Below are 25,492 nucleotides of genomic sequence, written 5' to 3'. Positions count from 1 at the left end.
CTTGAAGATGTACTGATTTAATTAATCTCAGGCAAATAGACCTTGATTAGTGAAGGAAGTTATAGCTCCTATGTGTAAGATTGTATCCCATCATTCAGAATATCCAGCCCTCTGCTTTGATTCAAATTTGATTATACAGAAATTTGGGCAGTAATAGTATTGATATAAAAGATTAATAGTGACTTGAAAGATGGATCCTTAAGTATTGATGTATGTGATCAAGTACCCAGCACATTTCAAATCAAGGGCTTTACTTAATGCTCCCAATGGATAAGGAAAATAGCAAGTATTTTCTATATTTTTATGTCCTTGGAAGGAAATAGAGACATACCAGAAGACTTGCAGCTGAAGTGCTCACTGTACTTCAGTTAATGATGTGTTTACTGCTCAAGTCCATGTAGCTTGGATCTTACCTCACCTTTTGTTGAAGCATGTAACATAAGGACCTTAAACTGATCGATTTCTGTAATTAGCAGTTCTGAAAGGACACACAAAAGCAAGTTCAAGGCTGTTTATGCCTGGGTTAACTCCACTGTCTTTAGTGGAGTTATTCTCCAGGTGAATCTAGTTTTAACATCCTATATAAATAGTTCAGAAATTTAAGCTGCAGTTAATTTGAAGACTTACATTAAAGGGCACATGAAACTTCAAGGGCTTGGGTAGAATAAAATAAAGATGACAGAAAATTTAGGTTTCTTTCACTGTTTCACCAGATATCATATTGGTATATAATTGTGGGAATTATGGTCCTGGTCTCACCTCCAACAAATTTGTGAAATTCAGTCCTGCTCTTATTACTGCCATAAAATGCATACCAAAGGTGGTTTATGAATGTCATTTGGCACAAAACTTTCCCTCTCAAAACCCCAGTATAAGGTCTCTGTTCCATTTTTGTGTACCTTAAATCCTGAAAATAGGGCTGTCTGGGTACTCTACTGATGACTAAAGCTTCTTATGGACTTCTGATGAGGCTTACGTTGCATACTGACTACCTGTGCCAGCTGTTCCAAAAACTATCATTGGTTCAAAGTCCTGCATCTCCTCACTTTTTTGTTGATCAATATAGCAAAAAGTATGCTTTTTAAACATTGTCTTTAAATTTTATATATCTGATAATTTGCAGCAATTCCAAAATGGTATTTCTTACTTTGTTTCAAACTTGTAAATGATTCAAATATCACAAGTAGTAATAAACTCAGTCAATTCATTCACAATAAAGAACAGTGGTGCCTTAAGCTACATTTTACCAGTCAGAATATTGTCAAGGTGACCTTTCATGCTGTTTCAATTGCATAGCCTTGCCATTATTTAACTATTAGAATGATGGAAACCTTGCACTTTGCTATTTGAGTGGCATCATTTCTAGACATGGGGACCTGAAGGAATGAAACCGTTGAGAGGCTATAATTAATGTGCCACATTAAGGAGTTAAGGATAAGCAGCCAAAGAAAGACTAAACCTGGTGGAGCAAAGCAGCTGCAGTCTAGTCTTGAAAACTAGAAATCCATTTGCAATGCTTTCTAGAATCCTAATATCTGCTGCTGGTGTCAAGTCATTAACGATAAGTCATTTTTCCTGCACTGTGTCTCAGCCATCCGTTGTTGAAATGTACATGAAAAATGCAGCTTCTGGATTGCCATTAAAGCTCCTCTCAAATTTAAACATTAATGAGATAAATGCCATTTTATATTATTACCTTATAATGACCTTTTAAAAGGAGAAGATTAATTTCTGCTTGTTTTAAAATTTTTGCATACATATTCATACAAATAGAAGTAATTAGAAAAAAAAAATTATAATAGTAAAAATCTGTCCATTACAATGCTAAAATGTAATTATTTCATGACTGTATGATTAGATGTATTCTGTCTATGTGAAGCTTGACTCATGTTGACAGAAAACAAAATCATTAGGAAGATGTGGCTGTTGAAAAACCTTTTGTCTTCACAATGCTATTGGAGGAGGATGAAGATCACAGACTGTGGGAGCTGTGTAAAAAGCAGAACAGAAGAAGGTTTCTTCTTCCGTCAGTGGTTAGGTGATTTATACACATGACTCTCATTAACATTAATGGAAGTTATCTGCCTCATTTTTTATGAGCCTGATGTGAAGTTAATGGCAGTCTTCCCATTGTCTCTAGTGGGCTGTGGATCAACCACTAAGTGCACAAATGGGTTTGGTTGAAATATTGGTGCTTGTAGAATGGTGCTTGCTTAGAATTTCAACATGCTTCATTCACAGTTACAACAAAAAATGCTGTGTGAATGCCTAAGTGTCTGAGATGAGGAGTTTAATGTTGCAGAGTGTGCTGATCTGTGGCACTGTGGGGCATCCATGTGGCAGACTGAAGAGATGCCTGAGCCAGCTTGCAATGAGCTGGTGTGAGCAGGAGCAATAATCTGCCCAGCAGCATGAGCTAACTCACTTTTCAGAGATTTGGAGTAGGTGTAATGGGGTTTGTGGTCCAGACTACAGGATGAGGCAGTTGCGGTGCCATGCGATGCTGTACTTCTATCAACGATACGGTAGTGTGTAATCCCGCTTTTTTGAAATCCAGCCTGAGATCTGCCTCTGTGACGAGTTCTCTGCTTTTGGTTGGTTTTATTGTGTTTTGTTTTGGGTTTTTAATTTTTTTTTTAACAGAGTAATCATATTTTCATTGCAAGAAACCTTTCACTGACTTACGAATGCTTTGCAGTTTTAACAAAACTAGATTCTGCTGCTTTTTCTTCTGTGAGGAAGGGAAGGAGAAGTGATATTACCAGCAGAATTTGGAGAACATCTGTTCACATCTGTCCTGCGATAGAGTTCATTTTCTTCTGAGTAGCTGGTACAGTGCTGTGTTTTGTATTTAGTATGAGAATAACGTTGATAACGGACTGGTACTTTGCTTGTATATACGTGGTTTGTAAGTGTCCCATGCTCTGTCAGTGAGGAGCTGGGAGAGACCATGGCCAGGACAGCTGACCCTAACTGACCAAAGGGATATTCTATACCACAGAACATCAAGCTCCGTTTATAAACTGGGGGGAGTTGACTGGGAGGGGTGATCACTGGGATGAGCATTGGCAAGTGGGTGGTGAGCAACTGTATTTTGGGCCACTGGTTTCTCTTGGGTTTTATTTTCCTCTTTTTTTTTTTTTTTTTTAATTACTATTATTGTAATTGTTATTATTATCATCATCACCATCATTTACATTTGTTTCAACTATTAAACTGTTCTTATCTTAACCCACTTTTTTCTGACTCTCATCCCTATTCCCTGGGGGAGTAAGTGAGCAGCTGCAGAGTACTTAGTTGCTGGCTGGGGTTGAATCACAGCAGCATGCATGTTCCTTATTATAAGCCAATCACTACAGGGACAGATGACCAGCCTTGCTGTCAGTGAAGAACATTTCTCACCACACATAGACAAGCCAGTACAAAATAGCTTCCCTGTTGATTGGGAGCTTCTCTTGTAGTTAATCAAGTTCATGCTAAAGTACTCCCAGCTGTGCCAGGTTTCTCCTTATCACAATGTCACACTGGTGTATGCATAAAAAACTGGCCTCTGGAAGAACTTCTATGTTGAAGCTGTGCTTCTAGTAAGATTAGGAGAAGCTAGATCCTGAGGGCTTTAACACACAAGAGGTTTCTGCTCCTACTCTGCCAGACATGGCCACCGATGGTCTCACTTCCAGGTCCAGGCTGCAGCAAGGCTGTGCATGTTCTTTGAAGATATAAAGGTACACACAACAGAAAACAGAGCAACACAGGTGAGAGACTGGCACTGTTATCAGCACGCAGTTAAGCACACAAAGCTTGCACCGGGTCACAAGCAACACAGACCACCCAATTATGTCCTCTGGCTGATCAGGATTAAAACCTATGCACCAATAAAGTTTGCTGCAGCTGAAATATGCAACCAAATGCAGTTAATTTCCGCTTTACACTGAGATTCTGCTATGGTCTTTCTGTCTGCATGACATCATGAAATGTCAGCTATTGCAGATGCATTGGATTTTCCCCAGCTCTGGGTTCCTCATAAAGTTTCAAAATATCAGCTGAGAGAAGCAGGGAACATGATATTGGCAATCCATCACATAGGGAACAAGTGAATACCCCAACGTGGGATTTACTAGCTACATTCACAGATTTTAGGGGATGCGCAGCTGGAGTAATTGTAGGAGGAGCAGAACAAAAACTCCCTACTTGTTCAGCTCTGCAATGGCTCTGCAGCATGCATAAAAGAAAAGGTAGGTGAAGGGAAGAAAATAGAGATCAGTGCCATTCAGTTTGCCTGTAGGATGTTTTACAATGTTATTTACAAGCTGTGGTTTAGTACTTTTGCTTTAATTAACTTTTCCTTTTCCTTTCTTTTTCTTACTTATTTTTAGATTAAGCATTGTTTGATAGTTTAAAAAAAGCACTTTCCTACCTTTTTGGCAATCACAAGTTGGACTGCACTGCTCTGGAATTTTATTATTGCATATAATTCTAAGTCTAATAAAGTTCTGCATTTTTATTAAGGATTTGTTTTCTGCTTAATTGTAAGGAAATGAGAAACCACAGCAATGCCTAAGGGTTTTATTAAAGCATCAAAAATCAGCAAGCAATATACACAAGACAATTAAATAGCGCTCTATGTCCCTGAAGTAAAAACCATAGAGGCTTGCACTTAAATTGATACTTTCTTTGACAAAGAAATCAACCCTCATACAGTCAAACCCATAAAATTTATCAGATGCAATATAAAAAGGGCAGATTAGCAGTCCTTTTACCGCAGCAATAAAAAAAATTAAACACACGATTCTTTAAAAACCTGATATCAATACGGCAGGTTTTAAGTTATTTCCATTAAAATATATGCATGTACAATCAATGATTGCATCATGTGTGCCATAGATATCAGCATTCAGAGAGTTCCAGAGTTTTCTTGCCTGCCTTCATGCTGGGACTGTACTGCTTCTAGGATTCATTGTAGGGGCTGTGAATGTGCTGTGGAGTACACTGAATTATGTGAAGCCCACTCCGCAAGAAAAATTGCTATCCTCGGTGATGCAGGTGCTTCTTTGGTGCCTAAGAACAGGTGCAGGCCCTATGAAAGGTGTTTGGATATGATTAACATTGGAGCTTACAGAAAGCTCTTCCAATGGATCCTGCTTTCGACAGCAGAGACACAGAACTGATGAGTGTGGTTAGCCAACAAAAATCCCTATCACACTAACAGGAGTCCTTTCCCAGTGTGCATCATGTAACTATTTTTCCTACAGTTCCATAAATTGTTGGCAAATCTGGGATGGTTCTGAAGGCATTCCTGCACAAGATTCTTGTGAGAATCAGTAGGGATATTTCAATGCAGGTACTCAGTGCTATGGATTTTTTTAGACAAATTTATAAGGAGGAGATAGAAGTATTTTGCTTACTGTGTGTGTGTTGGATGTAGTTCCAGTAAGCCTTTCCTGGGCCAGAGAAAATCCTACCATAGAGCTAATAACCAATACAAATTGCAGTTTGGCGCTGAATCAGGAAGTGGTTTCCATTTCATGGGGATTTTTTCCCCCAGTGGATCTTACAAATCTGTTCAGTCTTTCACTCATTTCTATTGGATGAATGTTTGTATTTCAAAGTCATCATCATTAAACATGTTGTGTTGGCAGCTTTATCAAAAAGGATAAGGGTAGAATGATCACAGAGTATTTGATCCTCACTTTCAAGATGACCCTTTATTGTAAGTAGTGTAATCTGTGGATACTATTTTTCCAGCACTAAATTTCACTTCGCACCTCAGTGAATTGGGAGACCTTTTTAGATTCCAGAACTGTCAATAATCAGCTGTATAACTAAAAGCATGAAGGCAGAATTGCTTAAAATGCTCAGCAAACAAATGGGTAATTTTTATGGTTATATCACCCCTACAATCTATCCTTCACAGAACCATAAGAAATGAGACTCAAAGTGGGTTCATTTGCCCCTGCAATGTTTAATCTCCTCAGTCTACAAGATGAAATCAACCAATGTAATCTAATATATGCTAGAAATGGAAAATAGTAGTGAAAGGTATTACCAATTATCACATCTGAGCAAAAAAAAAAATATGTGCCATTATTTGATCCAATTTTATTAAATACAACTTTTATATTAGCTAAAGATTAGCTTCCAGAAAGATGAGAAGTTATTTGATTTGACAGGATTTGAGACACATGCAGCACATTTTGATTGGACGTTAACATATAAAGTCCAGAAACCAGTGCAGAAAATAGACTCATGATCATCATCCACCTGTATTTCGTGTTCAGTGTGTGTGTGCTCTAATATTTTTAGATCTCTATTCTGTATTTGTTTTTGAAAACCAAATTGTAGTAATATATGATATGTAGTATATAATATGCTCAGAAGAAGGGAAATAAGAATGAGTCATTGGTATAAAAACATGAGTGTTTATGCCATAATAGCATTCCATACCATAATGTGAAAATTCTTTACCACTATAACCATCCTGCTGAGATGGCAACTAAGATTATAAGGAAGTATTTATACAAATCTTTATATGACTTTTCAAGTAAGGTAGTATATTTAGCTTTTCTTGGTCCATGCGTATCCACAATACAGTAAAAAATGTTTCATAGTTCTTAATTGCCATGGGCATAACTTAAATGGAAAGAACAACCTTGTTCTCAGGACAAATCTCCCATGCCCATAAAACCCTGCTTAGCTCTATTTTACTTTTAACATATTTACTCTTCAATAGTTTCCTGCCCTCACAGAGCAAGCATGACATTTGAACATCCCACCAGTTGCTGCATAGTGAGAATTTCCCCCAGTGTTATGGATGACCACTTTTAAAGGGCATCAGTTGCTTGCCTGAACAGAAATCAGAGTCCTGTTCACAGTTAAGCTTTCTTGTTGTTCATGTCAACACTTTTAACACCCTATTTATGGAAGGGACATCTTTTCTTTTCAGTAATTGTTCTGATTTCTCCCAATTCTTGCATTATTAGGTATCTTTTGCATTCTCTTCCATATTTACAGAAAATTTTAAGGTAGGGGTGAAGGAACTTGGAATGAAAACATGAACCACTCACAGGCAGTTAACCAAATTAAACAGGGACAGTGGGAAGAGAGCTTAAACTACATCTGAGCTGTATTCAGGTGCAATGTGATGTTTATAACTTTTAATTTTTATGTTCTATTGCTGGAAGCACACCTCCAGTTTGTATTTATCAGCTGACTTTATGCACAGTTTCAGAACCATTATTGTGAACTTTCCTTTCTATCCATTACATGAAATAGGGTGCCATGAGAGGTGACAATTCTGCCTTCACATCTTTCTGCCAATGTAAAGCTCCTTGGCAGAGGCATAATTCTCATCAGTTATCAATTATACCCTTCATGCAGCTTGAACAGGGGAAAGTGGGTTTTGCTGACAGAAAAGTCCATCTTAGAAAGTCACAATGATAATAATAATGTAAACATATTAATGTTTACATTAATAATGTAATAATGTAAATATCATCTTACAGCAACTCTGTTATGGCAGCCTAGAAAAACCAAGTACATCAAGAGTCTGCTTAGAGACAATTGTCAAGAAAGGAGCTATTGGTACAAGTCCAAGGTCTGTTGTCTCATTCCTGCCAGCTAAAGAAGCTGACAGCTCCTCTGAGTGGGTGACTCCTCCCTGAAACTCACTCTCTTCTTGTGTCATAGTTTGATGATATTTCTACTGACAGATGTCACAAAATGACATTCTGAGATTATTTGGGTTCAGGCTCAATGGAATGTTTGGTTTGAACTCAAAAGTTCTTGAGGTAAAACCACCCCAAACTTCTATGCCATGCATTTATCTACAGTTGAAACTGATAGCCTGCAGAAAGAGACATCTGCAGATATGACGTTTAAAAACTTATCAGAACATGCCCACTGCCTTGACTGCTTTCAGATATGCAAATGAACTTTTTGATGTACAAAGTTTCTTAGGATTGCAGAATCACAGAACAATTCGGGCTAAAAGAAACTTCAGGAGGTCTCTAGTGCAACCTGTGACACAAAGCAAGATTGTCTCTCAGATCAGACCAGGTTATTCAGGGCTTCATCCAGACTAGTTTTAAAAATCTCCAAGTATGGAGACTACATGACTGTTTAAATAAAGCTTTCAGTGGTTTCATATGGAGTCTAATTAGGAAAAATGGGGTATCTTAATGGAGGGAAGATTAATATTGGGAAAGTGTCTGACAAAATGGACTTGACATGTTTTCCCTATTCTGTTGCTCAAAATGTCCATTTCTATTACACCTTCCTTTTGTTTGTCTTCCTCTTGTGCAGACTTCTCTTCCATTACATACAAAATTCTATGAAGGGCCATGGCATGAGGCATGCATAAATTGGCAAACATCTGGCAGGCTTTCTTTGTTATGAACTACAGGGCACCTCCCTGTTGTACAGATATCACAGTCTTTTGGTTTCTTTGCAACTAATGGTTGAAAAATTTTATTTTACCTAAAGTTGTTTTGCCAATGCCAATCCAGTATGTGGTGGGTGAGTGACACTCCCAAACACTAGTTTGAGCTTCTGCCCACTGTGTGTTTTGGCAACCTTTTATTAGATATTTTTTACATATGAGGAAGAAAATCTTTACTATGAGGGTGGCGAGACATGGCAATAGATTTCCCAGAGAAATTTTCCATCCCTGGAAGTATTCAAGGTCTTGTTGGGATGGGCTTTGAACAACCTGGTCTAGTGGAACACATCTCTGCCCATGGCAGCAGAGTTGGAATTAGGTGACATTTCAGGTCCTTTTGAACCCAAAACATTATTTTCTATGATTCTATAACTGTTCTCACTGAGATACATTTTTCAGAACCAAACCAAGTCCCTAAATATTAATCTGTTTTCTCATGGTTTTATTGAAGAACCCTCTCCCACAATTTCGGAATTTGCCTCAATTTTCTGCAGATTTCCCTCCTTACAATCCTGACTGGACTTCTCTCCTGCCTAATTAACTACCTCCTTCCCATCTCTGAATGTAATTTCCAGTCACTGACTGCCTTGTCCTAGCTAAACTGCCTAGTTAAATATGGTCTACACACCCAAAAGGAACACAGAAGGTAAACACAGCAAGGTTGGCTGCAGGGAACCATGGGAGGCATGAATCTCTCCCTCTCTCTCTTTCTGTCTGAGATGGAGAGATATATGTACATTTTTGCTGTTGGTACTCCACTCTGCTCAGTCAGAGCGGGGAGCGGGACGAGGCTGTTGTGCTGCATGTGTTTGTGTGAGTGTTGTGTGTGTTATCTGAACGGCCAGTTGCATACATTTCATAGTATGTACAATGCATACATGTGCTCTGTGTATGCCAGCTAAGAACCCACACTCAGCCCTGTTACTGGCTGAACCCAGGTTTTGCTCATGCAGCATCCTCAGAGCCCCTGAGCTGCTGAATCTGGCCTGATTTCTCCTGACATTCTGCTTTTTACTCTGGGCTTAACTTAGGAGCTGATAACTGCATTTTTCCAAGAACTTTCTTGTTCCTTCACTGTGATGATGTGTTTAAAATTCTTTAAAATGTGGGTCTTTCTCCACTGGTAACTATAAATAGAACAAGCACTGATATAAGAAAAGAAACAGTCTGATTTAGGAGCATTTATAATCTCTGCCTTCTCTGCCACCACTCCTGCCCCCTCCATTAGAAGCAATTACCTTACTGCTTTTCTCTCTCTATTTATCTATCTATCCATCTATCTGTGAATCCTTAGCAATTAATTAAGATCTTGTGCTGTCCTGTCAGATTGCAGCCCAAAGTAGAAAAAAAATAGTAGAAGAGATAAATTCACTGCTTAAACTCCTAAGAAACATTCTAGTTCTTATTCATGAGTTTTAGAGGGTCATCACTCTGTCCTAGTCAGAGGTTAGGAGAGAATATTTAAAAAGAAAAATTAAAAAATTAGAAATAATACTTGTCTGCAATGGAAATATGCTGTGAAATGTAGAAATGCTGTCTCCAGCAATGGAAAACCAAAATGGAAGAGGAAATACAGGCTCAACCTAAAGTATCTGAAAACACACTATTATCTGACTGAACAGTCAGCTTTGCATGTTATCTCTATCTGGTGGTGTTTGGTCTGAAAATTTTCCAACACTTATTTGATTCTTACCTGAAAAAGAAATTGAAGGTTCCTTTTGACATTCTCTGCACTCAAACAAAGTTTCAATGCTTCTTGTAGTTCATGGCATACAGGGTGATATGATGGATACCATTCCTCCAGCTTCATCTTCCAGTGCAAACAAGGGTGTATAATTTCCAGCTGAAATTCTCTAATTACTGAGCCAGCTGATAAAATATGTTATTTCCATCTACCTGAAGTCTCGTAAGAAACTTCACACAAGTGCCACAAATGACCTAAGTTTCTTCTGTGAGAATGCATCACTTATGATAGTCTGGGAGCGAGGTAGCATTTAAAAAGCAGAAATCAGCTGAGAAGTATGATTTCAACTGATATGATTTTGGAGCTGATTTAGAATAACTTCCTGATAACAGACTGTATTCTTATCTGTATCTTGCATATTTTAAGGATTGTGCATGTTATCAAGTATCTGGTCCTAAAAGTGGCAGATCAATTTATGCTCATAAATGTATCGGTGAATAAGTCATGCACTGAACTAAATCCCATCAGTAATGTCTAGTTGCGCTTTTTCAAAGGCAGATTAATTTGCATACTACAGTCACAGAATTATTAAGAAAAGCTGTAAGAAATCAGGATTTAGGTGGAGAAGTAGGCTGTTTCAGTTTTAATTCACACAGCTATTAGTTTGCTGGTAATATGAAAGAATTTAGTCTATTTTTTTTTTTTTTTTAAAAGACCTACTCAGGACGAGTCAGCCAAGCCATGAAGATTGTGACAGACCAAGGAGTAGCAATGACAGATTGGATCTTGCCTTCCTTTTTGATTTTTTCAACCTAAAAGTACTCTCTTCTTTTATTTACTTATATTTTTCTGAAAGTGTGCTGCTGAAAACCGGACTCCACTGCCTGCCACTCTAGTGCCTTGGACAGCAGGATGGTTGCCTTCTGTTTCTTATATGCTCTTAATAATAATGCCCTGAATAATATAACCTTTCTTTGCAAGGGCAGCACACTGTTGACATGTATCCAGTTTTACAGCCTTTATATACCTCAGATTCATTTTGCAGTGTAGCTATCTAGTCACTTGTTTGCCTTGTTACGTGCATGCACTTGAGTTTCCTGCAGTACTTCATAGATGTTATTGAATTTTGCTGTACTGATCTGAGCCCATTTCGCCACTTTATCAAAATTGTTTTGAATTCTAAATGTACACTCCAAAGTGCTTGAAGCCCCTCCCATCTCAATTATCTACAAATATTTTAAGGAGCTTTTCCACTATTCGTATTGTCCATGAGAACACTGACTAGAATTATGTGTAGTGCAGCCTTACCTTGTTCCCACCAAATATGATCTTACAGTGTGATGCAACCTAGTGATAATTATGTTAAAACTGGCTCTTTTACCTGCTAGGCACATGTGTTCAGCCAGAACCAAAATACCAGACACAGCTTTTTCTCCTGAGAGTGATTGTGCCAAAAACATTTCCCAGTTTCATCGGAGTTCGGCCTGTGCTTCTACTCTGTTTACTGAGGGAGAGGCAGCCAGTAAAGACAAACAGGTTGGTCATTGAAAAGGTTTTGTCTCAAGAAATGGATAGTGGATGCTTAAAGCTACTTCATTGCTTTTAGGAGCTTATAAATTGATTATTTAATCATTTACTTCAGTATCATTCTGCTAAGATAAAGTTATGTTTAATAATCTCTAATGCCCCAGGTGTTTATTTTTCCTTTTCTTAAAGTTAAGATCAATAATTGTCCTTCTCCCTTCCTTTCAGATTTAATCTATTCTCCATGAAGTCTAGAAGATAATCACTAACAAATCAAAGATTGATTTGGTCTACAATAAATTTTCTCAAGCCTTGTGACTTGAATATATATAACTTTCCTTAATACCTAAATATTCTCTGATTTATTTTTATTCTAGTCTGGCCTATGTTCACATCCCTTTGTTGTTAACAGCAATCTTATGAATCATCTGATCATTATTAACCTTTTCGTGAAAAAGGAAGTGAAAAACCATGGGATATCTCTGCCTCTGATATGTTATCTGTTAATATCTCACTTTCCCCATAAGGCTCAAGACATTTTACTTCATTTTGCCATGCCCTCTAAAGCTTTTATATATTGTCTCTATCTCCCCCTTTTTTTTTTTTTTTTTTTTTTTTTTTTTTTTTTTTTTTTGGGCTACCATTTGCAAACTTATTACCCATTGCTGGCTTTTACACATTTGCACTTACCACTCCTTGTTTTGTCTGTACTTCTGTACTACTTTCTCAATCATCCTAAGCAATTTCCTCCTGTTTATACTTTTGGACAATCCTTATTTGATTCTGAAATTCTCAGAAAGCTCCATGCGAGCTCAAGTTAGTCTTACCACATTTCTTATTTGGAATTGTTTAACTTTGATATTGTTTCTTTTTGCACTGGTTACAGTACCAAAATTATTTTCCCCACTATTCCCTTGCTCAGGATTTTACCAAATACTGGTTTTATTTTTCTGTTTTTGTTTTAGGCTCATCAACAATAATTTCCTACTCTTATTCTTGTTCATGAGAAATCCTGAATTCTAAAGAAATGAAAGCTAAAGTTCCTGTTGCAGGACCTATGGTTTTGAAAAAGCTGGGGTATCTTTTTTCTATGTTCCTGCTGGGGCATCATGCTTCCAAACAGGACTAATCTGCCATGGTATTTTGTAATACCAAATATAAGAGAGAAAGAGAATATTTTACAATGTGATAGTCTGCTGAAAAGTACTAATTTTGCATTATAAAGAATGGAAGGGAAAGGAGCTAATAATAAAAATGGCATTTTATGTACATTCTAGGATTTTTTTTGGCATATGTATTGGAAGAATGTTATTTCAACTTCTATTGAAATGCAACCATTCCAGTGCAGGCAGAATACAGCAATACCACGTATTATAAGACTGAAAGCAGTAGAGCCATTATCAGGAAGGATGAAATCCTTTTTGTGAAAAAGCTTTATTTGAAATTCACAGATTACTGTCTTTGAAACTGACCAGGAGTTCAGTTGCTCCTTCTGAAAATGGATATTCTTGATTGATAATTCATATTAAAAAATGAATTTTGCATTCATATGTTCCATAATTATTATATATTGAAATAGTGTCACTTCCTCTAAATCTAGAGGAAGAATTCATCGCTGAGTCTGTAAGTAGGGTATTATTGCTGGATGTGAATGTATGAGCTCCTGGAGAACTTACAGCGCTTCACTCTGGGAATGAAAGGCCCCTGTACTTTATGACAGTCTGTGTGCCTTAGGATCTGACCATGCTTTGTGTCTCACTATGCTCAAAATTCAGTTATGAGCAAAAGGCATTAATATCATATATATGGAGATAAGAATTTATTGCTAGCCCAGTCAATGTTTTAACAGGCTAATAACTCAAACTAACACAGTGGATCTTCATCAATAGTATTAACATTTTTGTACTAAGCCTTCCTAGCATTTATCCCTTGTTCAGTGGTGCTGTCCTTACCCTTTCAGTATCCCTCTGAGTCCAAGGTTGACCCTTCAACACTTCTGAAGTAGAATGGAGAAGGGAAATACAAAATGTCATCAGCTTCCTCAGGTCTTTGTCAGATGGAGCATGATGTTCATGACAGACATTTCTTCAGTCCTGCATCTGCTTGGATTTACTTTTGTATGTTTCCTTCACACAGACTTCTTATATGCTGCTTATTTTAATAGTTTCCAGATTATTCAGTTTTTCCCTTTGCTTTTTTCTTTACAACTAGTGTCACATTACTCATGATACTGCACTCATATAGAGACCACTTGTTGCCTGCTTGTTGATTGTCATCAGCATTTGCAGTCTTGGACCTCAGATAAACCTTTCAATTTTTGCTTTAGACTTCTAGATTATTTAACCCGGTTGTTATGAACTAAAACGAAGATGAAGAAATTTTTGATGATAGTTGCCTCACTTCTAGACAATTGATATCATGGCTAAGCCATGCCAAGATAATTCCTGGTAAGTTCTCAGACCCTTGCACTGGAAGGACAATATGAAGCCTTTTGTTAATAACAGCAAAAATGTATTTACTGAGATACTCTCTATCTCAACAAAGGGAGTGTGGTATGACTATACTCCTAGCTTGACGCAGTTAAATTCAGCTAAATTAATCTGTGTCACCATTTCTCTTTTTTATGACTTCAATGTGATTCACCATTGATGTTTTGTCTAATAGCATTTCTGTTTCTCAATTTCCTCAGTTTAAGATGCAAATAGTGCTATTTCCCGGACCGTCATTTGTAAAGTAATTTAATAGCCCTTGAGGATGTGTGTCTCATTAACTACTAATATTACCAAATTGTTAGTATAGGGAAGGTCCTAAAATAAGTTTGTTACTTTTGTTTTTGACAACTTAATTATTTGGTACAGTATTTAGAAACATTAATGAAACCTTTCCCTTTCCAGCAGTTACTCATGTTTAAGGTACCAAAACAACTAATGGAGCTCTGGGAAGCACAGCATACATTGCAGCTGACTGATTTTATTTGGGAGTTTGAAATGGGTAATAATAACAGGGCGAGTCTGTTGAATCACTTTGTCATACTGTATTAATTTATCTTGGGTAATGGAACTGCAAATTGTGGTATGTGCTCTAATTTTTTGGCAGCTATAAAATGCATTTTATCTAAATATTCAGCAAAGAAAATATGAGAAACCTTAAATCCTCATCTACTGTAGAATTAGTTATTACTTCTCATCTTGCCTTCAGCCATGAAAATCAGCCAAGAGTCCGATGGGCACTGTTACATTGCTGCAGCATATATTTCTGATGAAATGTTTTTTGTACCTTTCAGTGGTGCCCTGTGAACAGTTATGTAGGTATTCTACTGCCAAACAAGGGGTTGATGAGCTGTGATGAGATAAAGGAGTTCTACCTCAACATACCAGTATGAAAATCAGACTTAAAGGAAGGAAAAGGAAAACAGAAATCATGAGCAAGTGTAAAATTTTAAAATGGGAAGGCATAGGCTGTCTTGGGGTGACGTTATGATGTGTATCCCATATCGCTGCCTATGCCCAGAAATTAATTTTTGTGCCTTTCCGTGCCTCTAAACTGAGCCTGAGAGGGAGAAGAAAAAACTGAGCAAAACTTTCTCAAAGCAGTTTGCAGCTTGTTCAAGGTCACATAAAGATAGGAGGCTTTTTTTTCCCCAGCTGCGGCAGGGGAGTGAGGAAGCACCCGACTTGCTGTGTTCCAGTCAGCTTTTGGCCAGTTGTTTCAGTTTCTGGTTCTCCGGAGAGAGACTGAGAGCTGGACTTTGCTTTTCCTTCTCTGGAATTCCGGATTTTCTCCCTTTTCTACTGGACTGCTTTCAACCTCAGAGCACATCGGGAGGACTTTTCATCGGGCACAGAGGGCCTGGCCCTGGCCCAAGCCCCAGCTCTGAGGAGACCAAAGGGAGGACTCCAACGCTATCCCAGGTTTTTCCTCCACAGCGAAAGATTTTACCATTTAACCTCATTTTCCTTTCCCGTGTGTTTGTTAAATAAATAGTTTTATCTTCTTCACTTTCCTTTGAGGAAAATTTATTTTTTTCCCAAACCTGGGGGGGAGGGGTGGTTGTGCCTTCTCTCAGAGTATATATTTCTAAATTTGGCCAAACCGGTACAAGGCTCATGGAGAGTCTGCTGTGCTTAGGGAGGACTGTGTAGAACGGTCTCTGCAATGACTCTTTTCTTGTGTGCTTCAGCAGATAGAGGAGGGGCCCTGTGGTCCATGTCTTGGGTGGAAAGTTTCACCAGAGAATATCACAGAATCATAGAATAATTTGGGTTTGAAAGCACCTTAAATATCATCTGGTTCTAGCCCCTCTGCCGCGGGCAGGAACAACTTCTACTAGACCAGTTTGTTCAAAGCCCCATCCAACCTGGCCTTGAACACTTCCAGGGATGGGGTGTGTCTATAGCTTCTCTGGTCAATCTGTTCCAATGCCTCACCACCTTCACCTTCTTCCTACTATCTAGTCTAAATGTGCCCTCCTTTTGTTTTAAGCTATTCCTCCTTGTCCTATCACTGCATGCCCTTGTAGTATCTAAGGGACAAGAATTTCTAAGGGAAGAGTGTTTCACTTTGTGTTTATTTCGGCATCTGTTTTTCCTTCTGATCACTGATAAACCCAGAAAGGAAGGACTTCCTTGTCAATAGCTAGAAGGCTGTTTCCAATGGTAAGGGTAGAGGACCTTCCAGAGGCTACAGGCTCAATTCTCAGTGAAGATAAAGCCTTTTTACACTTTTAAATCTTCAGGAGAGGAAACCCATAAGAGCCATGACACAATTTACTGTTAGTATATGATTGGACTGGGAGCAAAAAATGACTGATTTTATTTATTAAAGCAATCACACAAAATACTTTCCTATTCTCTGTAGAAACAAATGGGGTTTTGTTGGGGGCCAATGAAGGTTCCAAATTAGGGTTACAACATATACTGTTGTACATACTTATACAACTATATGGTATATTATTTAGAATACATGTTTACAAGCTATACTAGTTTTTCACTGTATCTGTAGTACTATACAGCTTCTAAATGATTGCATGGAATAATTACCTTCAATGTGGGACATACACAAGTATAGTAATCTTTCTGAGAGTGAACATCAACATTATTAATAAAAGAAACAATCTGGAAAGGGCACATGAAGACATTTAAAAACATGCTTGAAATCAGACATGAAAAAACACTATTTCTGCAGCAATAAATGCTGGCTGAAATATGGTATGGGTCTCCTTACATCACTTCCTAGCCTCCCCTGATTATGAAGGCAGAGCTACCTATACATTAAAAGAGAAGGGCGTAGCTTCTAGTTTCAAACTGGTAGTTTGTTAGAAGGAAGGGCTCAGCTAGTGTTCTTATGCTAGTGTTTAATGAGATGATATGTCTATAGTCAGAGGAAAGGTACCAAACGTACCTGTAATGTTACATGAGCAAGTTATTAGCCTTTTTTAACTACTGTGTTGGTACGTCAGAGTAGAGTCAGGGAGGTGACATGCACTTAGCAGTAGGGCATTTGTATGAAAAGCAATCCTGAAATATAACTGGTAATAAAAAAAATCTATTAATGTCTTATAATATGTTAATAGGGTCTTAACACTGAGTTGCTGAATGATGTAAGTAGAAGGTAGTAATTAAGAAGTCAGAGGTTAGAATGTTATTAGCAACTATATGCATGGATATGGAAACCCCCCAAAAAGTCTGACTGCTTGCCACAGACCTACACATGCTGACTCAGGGTGAGAGGTAAATATTGTGTCGTGTCATGGACAATTTTTAAGGATATTTTCTATTTTATTCTCTACTTCCTGCATCAATAGAGCTGTAAATTTTAGCACATGCTGCAGTTTTTGGTGGCAGCAAAATACATTTCAAAATATTCACTAAAGAGAATATGATGAGAAACCCTGAATCCTAATTTACTGAGGAGTTTGTCATGACTTCTCATTTTGCCTTTGGCCATGAAAATCATCCAAGAAGAAGATGGCTACTTTGCTGTTTCCTATTCTATATATTTCTACTATAATTCTTTTATAAATAAATTGTATCCTTTGCTGGGTCATGCAAAGCTCGGCACAGAGTTAATAAGAAGCACTATCTCAGTGTACAGTGAGTTAACTCTCATGTGGCTGTGAAACCTTAGTGAGCTCTGTGGTATCTGTAAGGATGATGTCTAGCAAAAGTTGGTGTTACCACCATCTTTATCCATAATAGCCTGAGGACTAAAGCAGATGGCTGCAGGTGGTACATTCACTCTTTAACAGCTACCTGGACTACACTGAAACCAGGATCACTGACAACCCTTGATTAAAACCAGAGTGCAGAGGAAAGGTCACTGCTGCTTTTTGAACTCAACATACAGATTTTAGCTGAGGAAAGAACTTGCTTCTCTGTTTTCTGGGTTTCTCTTGACCTTTCCAACTCCTTTCTGGACAACATTTAGGACAGAACTAAATGAAGCTTCACAGATGGCAGACTGAATTTGCCCTTTTGCCACCAGGGGAATCCTCGTTTAACAGGTCAAAAATTAATGCCCTGGACTGGAAACAATTGTCACAATTGCAGTGAAGAACAAAAGCCTAGTTCTTTGACAACATTGCTACCTAGTGAAGATGGTTAATAAAAACGAGCACAGCAGAGTTATTGGTTTCCTCAAACTACAGTTTAGAGTTCTTCTGGGACAGTCTTGGTTCTTGTCAGGCTGGGACAGAAGGCTTAATTGTGGGGAGCATATTGCAAAAATAATCCATTTGACTTTCACTAAGCCACTAAAGCAGTCAGCCACAAATGAATACTTTTTGAAATGTTGTCATATTTATAGTAACAAGCAATACATTTAAGTAGCAGAGGAGTCATAAAGGAAGCTCAGTATTAAGAGTTTTGAAGCAGAAACTAAATTAGGCTTAACTAAATTATTTCCTCCCATGATTTTTACATGACTTCCCATGACTGCCTCTTTTGTCCAAGGAATATATCTCAATCTCAGGATTGTATGAATTCACCTGCATAATCAAAATCTTCCAAAGACAATTCAGGAATGGTGCCAAATTGCACCACGAACAATTATGTTGAATGTATTTCCTAGTCCTGTGAATAGAGAAAAACTCTGGATATGTATGACCAAAAAAGACCTTCATCCACATAATCCACTTGGTGAAGATTTGAAAGTTTAAGGGTTCCTGGTGAATTTTCCTTTAAGAGAAAGAAAAGGAAGTGTGGATACAAATATGCAGCTAGCAAGAATTTCTCTTGCTTCCTTCCAGTCCCGTGAGATAGTTTTCTCTTTCACAGAAGATATTAGTAGTGTTCTGTAAGTTATGAACACCTGCGACCTTGCAAACCTTTGTTTATAGCACAATAGAAAAATATTTTGACAATGGATGTTTTAGGATTTTAGCCAATCACCCCAAGGGGTGGCTGATCCTTTGACCAATTAGACAATGAAGAAAAATGTCTATAAAAGAGTTGTAAAATAATTAAATAAATCAATCTTGCTGCACAATTCCTGCCTCCTGGATCTCTCTTCTCCTCCCTACCACTGCGGGATACTGCGAGAAGGAAGAATTGTATCTGGATGCAGGCAAATTAATTCAGAAGTTGTTGCTATTGCAGTCTATCATGTAATAGTTTTAATTAACTCTACATTTTTCTGCCATAGCCCTGTACTTTGTGACAGCATTTTCTTCTTTTTCTTTCCATCCTAAATTTAGTCAAGTCACTTTGTACTAATTTGTTGTCCCTCTGTTCTGCTAATGCATATCATTATAAACTCTGTTGGGCTAAACAAGTCTCCTTTTCCCTCATCATCATAGTACCATGCTCTGCAACAGTTCTAGTTTGAGTGTATTTTTCTTAAGCACGACTGATTACAATTATACTGACAATCCAGATTTCTATTTTAATTTAGTTTCCCTAATTAAAGTTTAACTGGCTCAATAGATCTAATCTTCTACATAGTAATAATTTGGAGTCCTCCAAAATTTAGATAATGCAGCCGGAGAAAGAGATCTTAAAGATATTTTCTTCAGGAAGCTCCAAGTATTTGCTCTGTGATCTCTCAAAATGGTGTCAGCTTAAGTACTCAATGGCCCTCAGTTTCTGATACTGTAAGTTGCTGTGTCTGTTTAAATATTTATATAATTGACATACCTACCTCTTTAACGGAGTTTTTTGTTTTTAAATATATTGTCTTCTGGATAAATAACGGAATTCTTTCGTAGTTAATAATATCATATAGCTTGAAATTTGGAAATGACAGATAAAAAGAAAAGAGGAACCCCATGTTTTGGAATGGTGTTAACTTACGGCTTACTGGCTTAAATCAAAACAGAGCCTTCTATCACATCACACTGACACTGTGAAATAAAAAACATTTGACTTTTTTTGACCTAAACTAGGTGTTATGATCCAGTTTTAAGGTTCTTGGAAATGCCTCTGCCCAAATTAAGGTGCAAAAGAGACCATATGCCAGTGACAATAGTAAGGGTTTTATTTGATGGTAAATATGAGAGAGAGTGAGAGAGAGAGAGAGAGAGAGAGAGAAAGAAAGAAAGAAAGAAGTAGAAAATAGGTGGGGGGGGACAGAAAGAGTGACAGGGACAGAATAAGGAAAATATCCCCACTCCGTGGATCCCAGTGATGTTCGTTGATCCTCTCCAGCTGCTCTCTTGGTGGTGAAGGTCCCCCAGAAGGCAGAGAGTCCCATGGGTTTATATGCTCAGGCTGGGTGGGCACACAGAGTCCCATGGGTTTATATGCTCAGGCTGGGTGGGCACACAGAGTCCCATGGGTTTATATGCTCAGGCTGGGTGGGCATGTCCGGCCATGGCCCCCTGGGGTGGGGGTCCGTCTCTCACAGCAGACTCTGGGTCTGTTGCACCACGTGCAGTCCTGTGGGGCCGAGCCTCTCATGGGAATGTCCCATGGATGGGGCCTGTGGGGTCGGGGGTTCCACAGCTGGGCCAGTTTGTGTAACGGAGGATGGGTGTTTATTGCCTCTCACCAGAGGCTGCACCATGCACCCAAAACCTCCTCCTTCACCCTCCTCAGCTGGGGGGAGTCTGTGTAAACCTGGCTTCTGTGAGCTGTGCTCTCCCCCCATCCCAAACTCAGCTGGGGATAGTTGCAGCTGGTGGCTTTGGCCTTTTGTGGATGCATGCCTTTCCCTCAGCCTGAGGTGATTGAACAATGCATTTCCCTTTATCTAATTAACAGTTTGACTTTCAGTTCAAAGTCCCACTATTCAGGGAGGCTTCTTTGGTTGTAGCTTCTTTATAATGAGCAAAACTTTATATCAATACTTGAGGCGTGAACTATTTTCAGTCTCTGACACTAGGGTGATGTCTCTTGGTAATATTTGTTGCAATTTTATTGCACCATGGTGACATAGCTGAGTGGTAAACTGAAGATTTAACTCTTGTTATGAAGAAATTTATATTCAAAACCTTGGCTGGGAGTGAAAATGACTGTTAAAATGAAGAAAAAGGAAGGTGGACGGCTGTGTTGTAGATATGATGGGGTTTGGCCCAGGAAAGTGCTTGCTCTATGAACACTGAACTTCTACTTGAGAGCACTTAACAGTGCAGTCAAATGTGTCTTTCTTTGCATAATAGATATAAATATAGATACACATATATATAAAATAAATGAAAAAGTCTATATGTTATTATTTAATTATTATTTATGATGTTTTATGTTTTGTTAATTTACTTTTCTGCTAATTCTACTTTTCCTCACTTGGAATTCATACTCCCAGCTATTAGATCACATGTTGGGTCTGGTTTTGTAATGTAAAATATAACATTCGTCCTTTATTCCTACCCTTCATACACTTTCCTCAAGTTCTCTGGGAATTCTGCCTTAGAACGTAGAACAGACTAGAGGAGATTCTCTCTTAGTCCAGACTAACTGGGAGAGAGTTATGACAAAATCTAGATGGGCACTTTTTAGTTAAATGAGTCCCACAGGACATGAAGCAGCCCAGACTGCTTTATTTGTTTAGGGGGAAAAGGTAAAGAGAGAAGACATATGCCTCTTCTTCATATGCAATTAGTCTACTACTATCTCCCTTCTGAGCAGGTGAATTCCCAGAACATACAACTGCAGTGGTAATGACAACTCTGAGTCATTTAAACCAAGTAAATAAATTACTATCCTCCATTATTTGAAATTGAATATCTATAAAGAAGGTTTTTCTGACAAATGGGTGCAAAAAACCAGTTGACAAATTCTTGGAAGATAAGTTGTACACTGAGAAACTTGTTGACCATTATACCATCTCCAGAAACAAGAAAACCATCCCAGGACATATATTTTCTTTGTAATGAAATGTCAAGATCTGTGTTTAATGATTTTTGATCCTTTTAAAACAATTTTTTTCTGAAAGTTGCCTCCTCAGATGTAGAAGTAGCAGAGTGTATGCTTTGAAGAATTGACAAATCAATAAAAAAAATAAAAGGTACCTTTGCTACATGATTTCAAAATCACCAGTATTGATATTGTAGGAAAGAATGAGAAAAAGCAGTACTATGTGTTTTCAAATAGCAAGAAGTCCTCTGCTAAAATGAGATTAGCAGAAATTGTTATTATATAGTGAATAGTAATCTTTGTTGTTTTAGACAAAGTGACTGGATTAAATAGAGTTGAATAAGAAAAAGAAGGAAAAGAAAGGGGTGGAAAGTAATTTTCCTTTCCTTCTTTTACTTAGCCTCAGAATTTTCAAAATGGGAGCTGATTATGTTCCCCCTTGTGCTCCACCTTGTGTTTGGGTTTTGTTGAGTTTGATGGCCACCCTTGTGTATGGGTTTTGCTGGAATACTATTAATTCATAAAACTGAAATTCATTGGATATGAATGTGTCTCTTGCAGTGTGTGGTCTCTGTTGAACTAAGTTATGTGCTCAGCGAGTGCCTGGCAAATGTGTGCAAAGGCACTGGGGAGACGATAAATGCAGCACTTCACAGAATCACAGAATCACACAGAATCACAGAATCACCAGGTTGGAAGAGACCTTCAAGATCACCAAGTCCAACCCATGCCCTAACACCACTTCACGTAAACCATGGCACTGAGTGCCACATCCAATCGTTTTTTAAACACATCCAGGGATGGTGACTCCACCACCTCCATGGGCAGATGATTCCAGTACTTTATCACTCTTTCAGTAAAAAACTTTTTCCTAGCATCCAACCTAAATTTCCCTTGGCGCAGCTTGAGATTGTGTCCTCTTGTACTGTCAGTTGCTGCCTGGAAAAAGACACCAACCCCCACCTGACTACAACCACCTTTCAGGAAGTTGTAGAGAGTGAAAAGGTCACCTCTGAGTCTCCTTTTCTCCAGGCTAAACAACCCCAGTTCCCTCAGTCGTTCCTCATAGGGCTTGTGTTCCAAGCCCTTCACCAGCCTTGCAGCTCTCCTTTGGATGTGTTCCAGTATCTCAACGTCTTTCCTGAACTGAGGGGCCCAGAACTGGACACAGCACTCAAGGTACGGCCTCACTGGTGCCAAGTACAGGGGAAGAATGACTTCCCTGGTCCTGCTGGCCACACTATTCCTGATGCAGGCCAGGATGCCATTGGCCTTCTTGGCCACCAGGGCACACTGCTGGCTCACGTTCAGTTGGCTGTCGACCAGTACCCCCAGGTCCCTTTCTGCCTGGACACTGTCCAGCCACACTGCCTATAGCGTTGCAGGGGGTTATTGTGGCCAAAATGCAGGACTTGGCATTGGACTTGTTAAACTTCATCTTACTGGACTCTGCCCATCTATCCAACCCTTCCAGGTCTCCCTGCAGAGCCCTTCTACCTTCCAACAGATCAACACACACTCCCAGCTTAGTGTCATCTGCAAATTTACTGATAGTAGACTCAATACCTTCACCCATGTCGTCAATAAAAATATTAAACAAAACTGGCCCCAGCCCAGATCCCTGAGGACTGGCTGCCAGCTGGATGAAGCACTGTTCACCAAGACCCTCTGGGCCTGGCCATCCAGCCAGTTCTTAACCCAGTAAACAGTGCACCCCTCCAAGATACGGGCTGCCAGCTTTTCCAGGAGTATGCTGTGGGAGACAGTGTCAAAGGCCTTGCTGAACTCCAAATAGACAACATCCACAGCCTTTCCTGCATCCACCAGGTGGGTCACTTGGTCATAAAAGGAGATCAGGTTGGTCAGACATGACCTACCCCTCCTAAACCCATGCTGGCTGGGTCTGATCCCCCAGGCATCCTGTAGGGGCTGTGTGATGGCACTCAAAATAAACAGTTTCATTACCTTACTGGGTACCGAGGTCAGACTAACTGGCCTATAATTTCCAGGATCCTCCCTCCTACCCTTCTTGTGAATGGGCATGACATTGGGCAGCTTCCAGTCATCTGGAACCTCACCAGTGAACCAGGACTTTTGGTAAATGATGGAGAGCGGCTTCTCAAGCTCATCTGCCAGCTCCCTCATCACCCTGGGATGGATCCCATCTGGTCCCGTAGATTTATGAACATCCAAGCAGCTCAGCAGTTCTCTGACTGCTTCCTCTTGGAAAACAGGGGGAGCATTCTATTCCCTGGCACCATTTACCAATCCAGGAGGACAGTTGTCCTGAGGACAAACTGTCTTTCTGATAAAGACTGAGGCAAAGAAGGCCTTAAACACCTCCACCTTCTCCCCATCTGCAGTCACTAAATTCCCTCTCGCATCCAGTAGAGAACTGAGGTTGTCCTTACCCTTCCTTTAGCCATTAATATATCTGTAAAAACTTTTTTTATTATCCTTCACAAAAGTTGCCAAATTAAGTTCTGAACTTGGGCCTCTCTATTTTTTTTTCTACGTGCCCAAACAACCCCCTAAAATATTTCCTGAGATACCTGACCATCCTTCCAAAGATGATACATCCTCTTTTTATTCCTTAGTTTCCTCTTTTTATTCCTTAGTCCCTTCAAAAGCTCCTTGCCCATCCAGGCTGGATATTTGCCTCTTTGACTCATCTTTTGGCGCACAGGGACAGTCTATTCCTGTGCCCTCAAGATTTCTGTTTTGAAGCATGCCCACCCTTCCCAGACTCCATTGTTTTTAAGGGCTGCTTCCCAAGGAACTCTCCAAATAAGTCTCCTAAATAGACCAATGTCTGCCCTCTGGAAGTCTAGTGTGAAACTTTTATTGATGCCCCTCCTTATTTAACCAAATATTGAAAACTCTTTAATTTCATTATCAGTATGCCTCAGATGGTCTCCAGTCACCATATCTCCCACCAGCCCATCCCTATTGGCAAACAGCAGGTCTAGTGTAGTGCCTCCCCTGGTGGGCTCACTCACCAGCTGTGACAAGAAGTTGTCCTCCACACACTCTAAGGACCTCCTGGACTGCCTCTTCTCTGCTGTATTGAGTTCCCAGCAGATGTCTGGTAGGTTAAAGTCACCTACGAGAACAAGGGCTGGTGATCCTGAAACCTCGTCCAGCTGCTTGTAGAATAAATTATCCTCCTCTTCTCCCTGGTTGGGTGGTCGGTAACAGACTCCCACCAGGATGTCAGCCTTATTGGCCTTCCCTTTAATTCTTACCCATAGGCATTCAACTTCATTGTCATTAGTTTCAATTTCCATGGCATCAAATGGCCCTAATATAAAGGGCCACCGCTCCACCACTTCTCCCTCTCCTGTCTCTTCTGAAGAGATTGTAGCCATCCAGTGCAGCACTCCAGTTATGCGAGTCATCCCACCATGTTTCCGTGATGGTGACTACATCACAGCTTTGCTGCTGTACCATGGCTTCCAGCTCTTCTTGTTTGTTACCCATGCTGCATGCATTCGTGTACATGCACTTCAGCTGGGCTGCTGACTTCACCCCTGGCTATGGCTTACCAGCCTTGGGCTT

At 39.2% G+C, this 25,492-nt stretch overlaps 1 protein-coding gene across 1 annotated transcript in view; it reads left to right on the top strand.

Moving 5' to 3' along the window:
* The window catches only part of TAFA2 (TAFA chemokine like family member 2), an 81,201-nt gene extending 57,890 nt beyond the window's left edge, over positions 1–23,311 (top strand). The window contains exons 4-7 of the mRNA XM_069003768.1: positions 12,023–12,135; positions 14,539–14,557; positions 22,496–22,681; positions 22,967–23,311. Coding sequence (XP_068859869.1) covers positions 12,023–12,135; positions 14,539–14,557; positions 22,496–22,681; positions 22,967–23,311 — 663 coding nt within the window. The remainder of the gene's footprint in view (positions 1–12,022; positions 12,136–14,538; positions 14,558–22,495; positions 22,682–22,966) is intronic.
* Positions 23,312–25,492: the final 2,181 nt, after the last annotated feature.

This window comes from Aphelocoma coerulescens, chromosome 1A, assembly GCF_041296385.1.
Source record: "Aphelocoma coerulescens isolate FSJ_1873_10779 chromosome 1A, UR_Acoe_1.0, whole genome shotgun sequence".
Lineage (NCBI taxonomy): Eukaryota > Metazoa > Chordata > Aves > Passeriformes > Corvidae > Aphelocoma > Aphelocoma coerulescens.
Note: the sequence above shows the minus strand (reverse complement) of the source record. Positions and strands in the feature narration are given on the sequence as shown.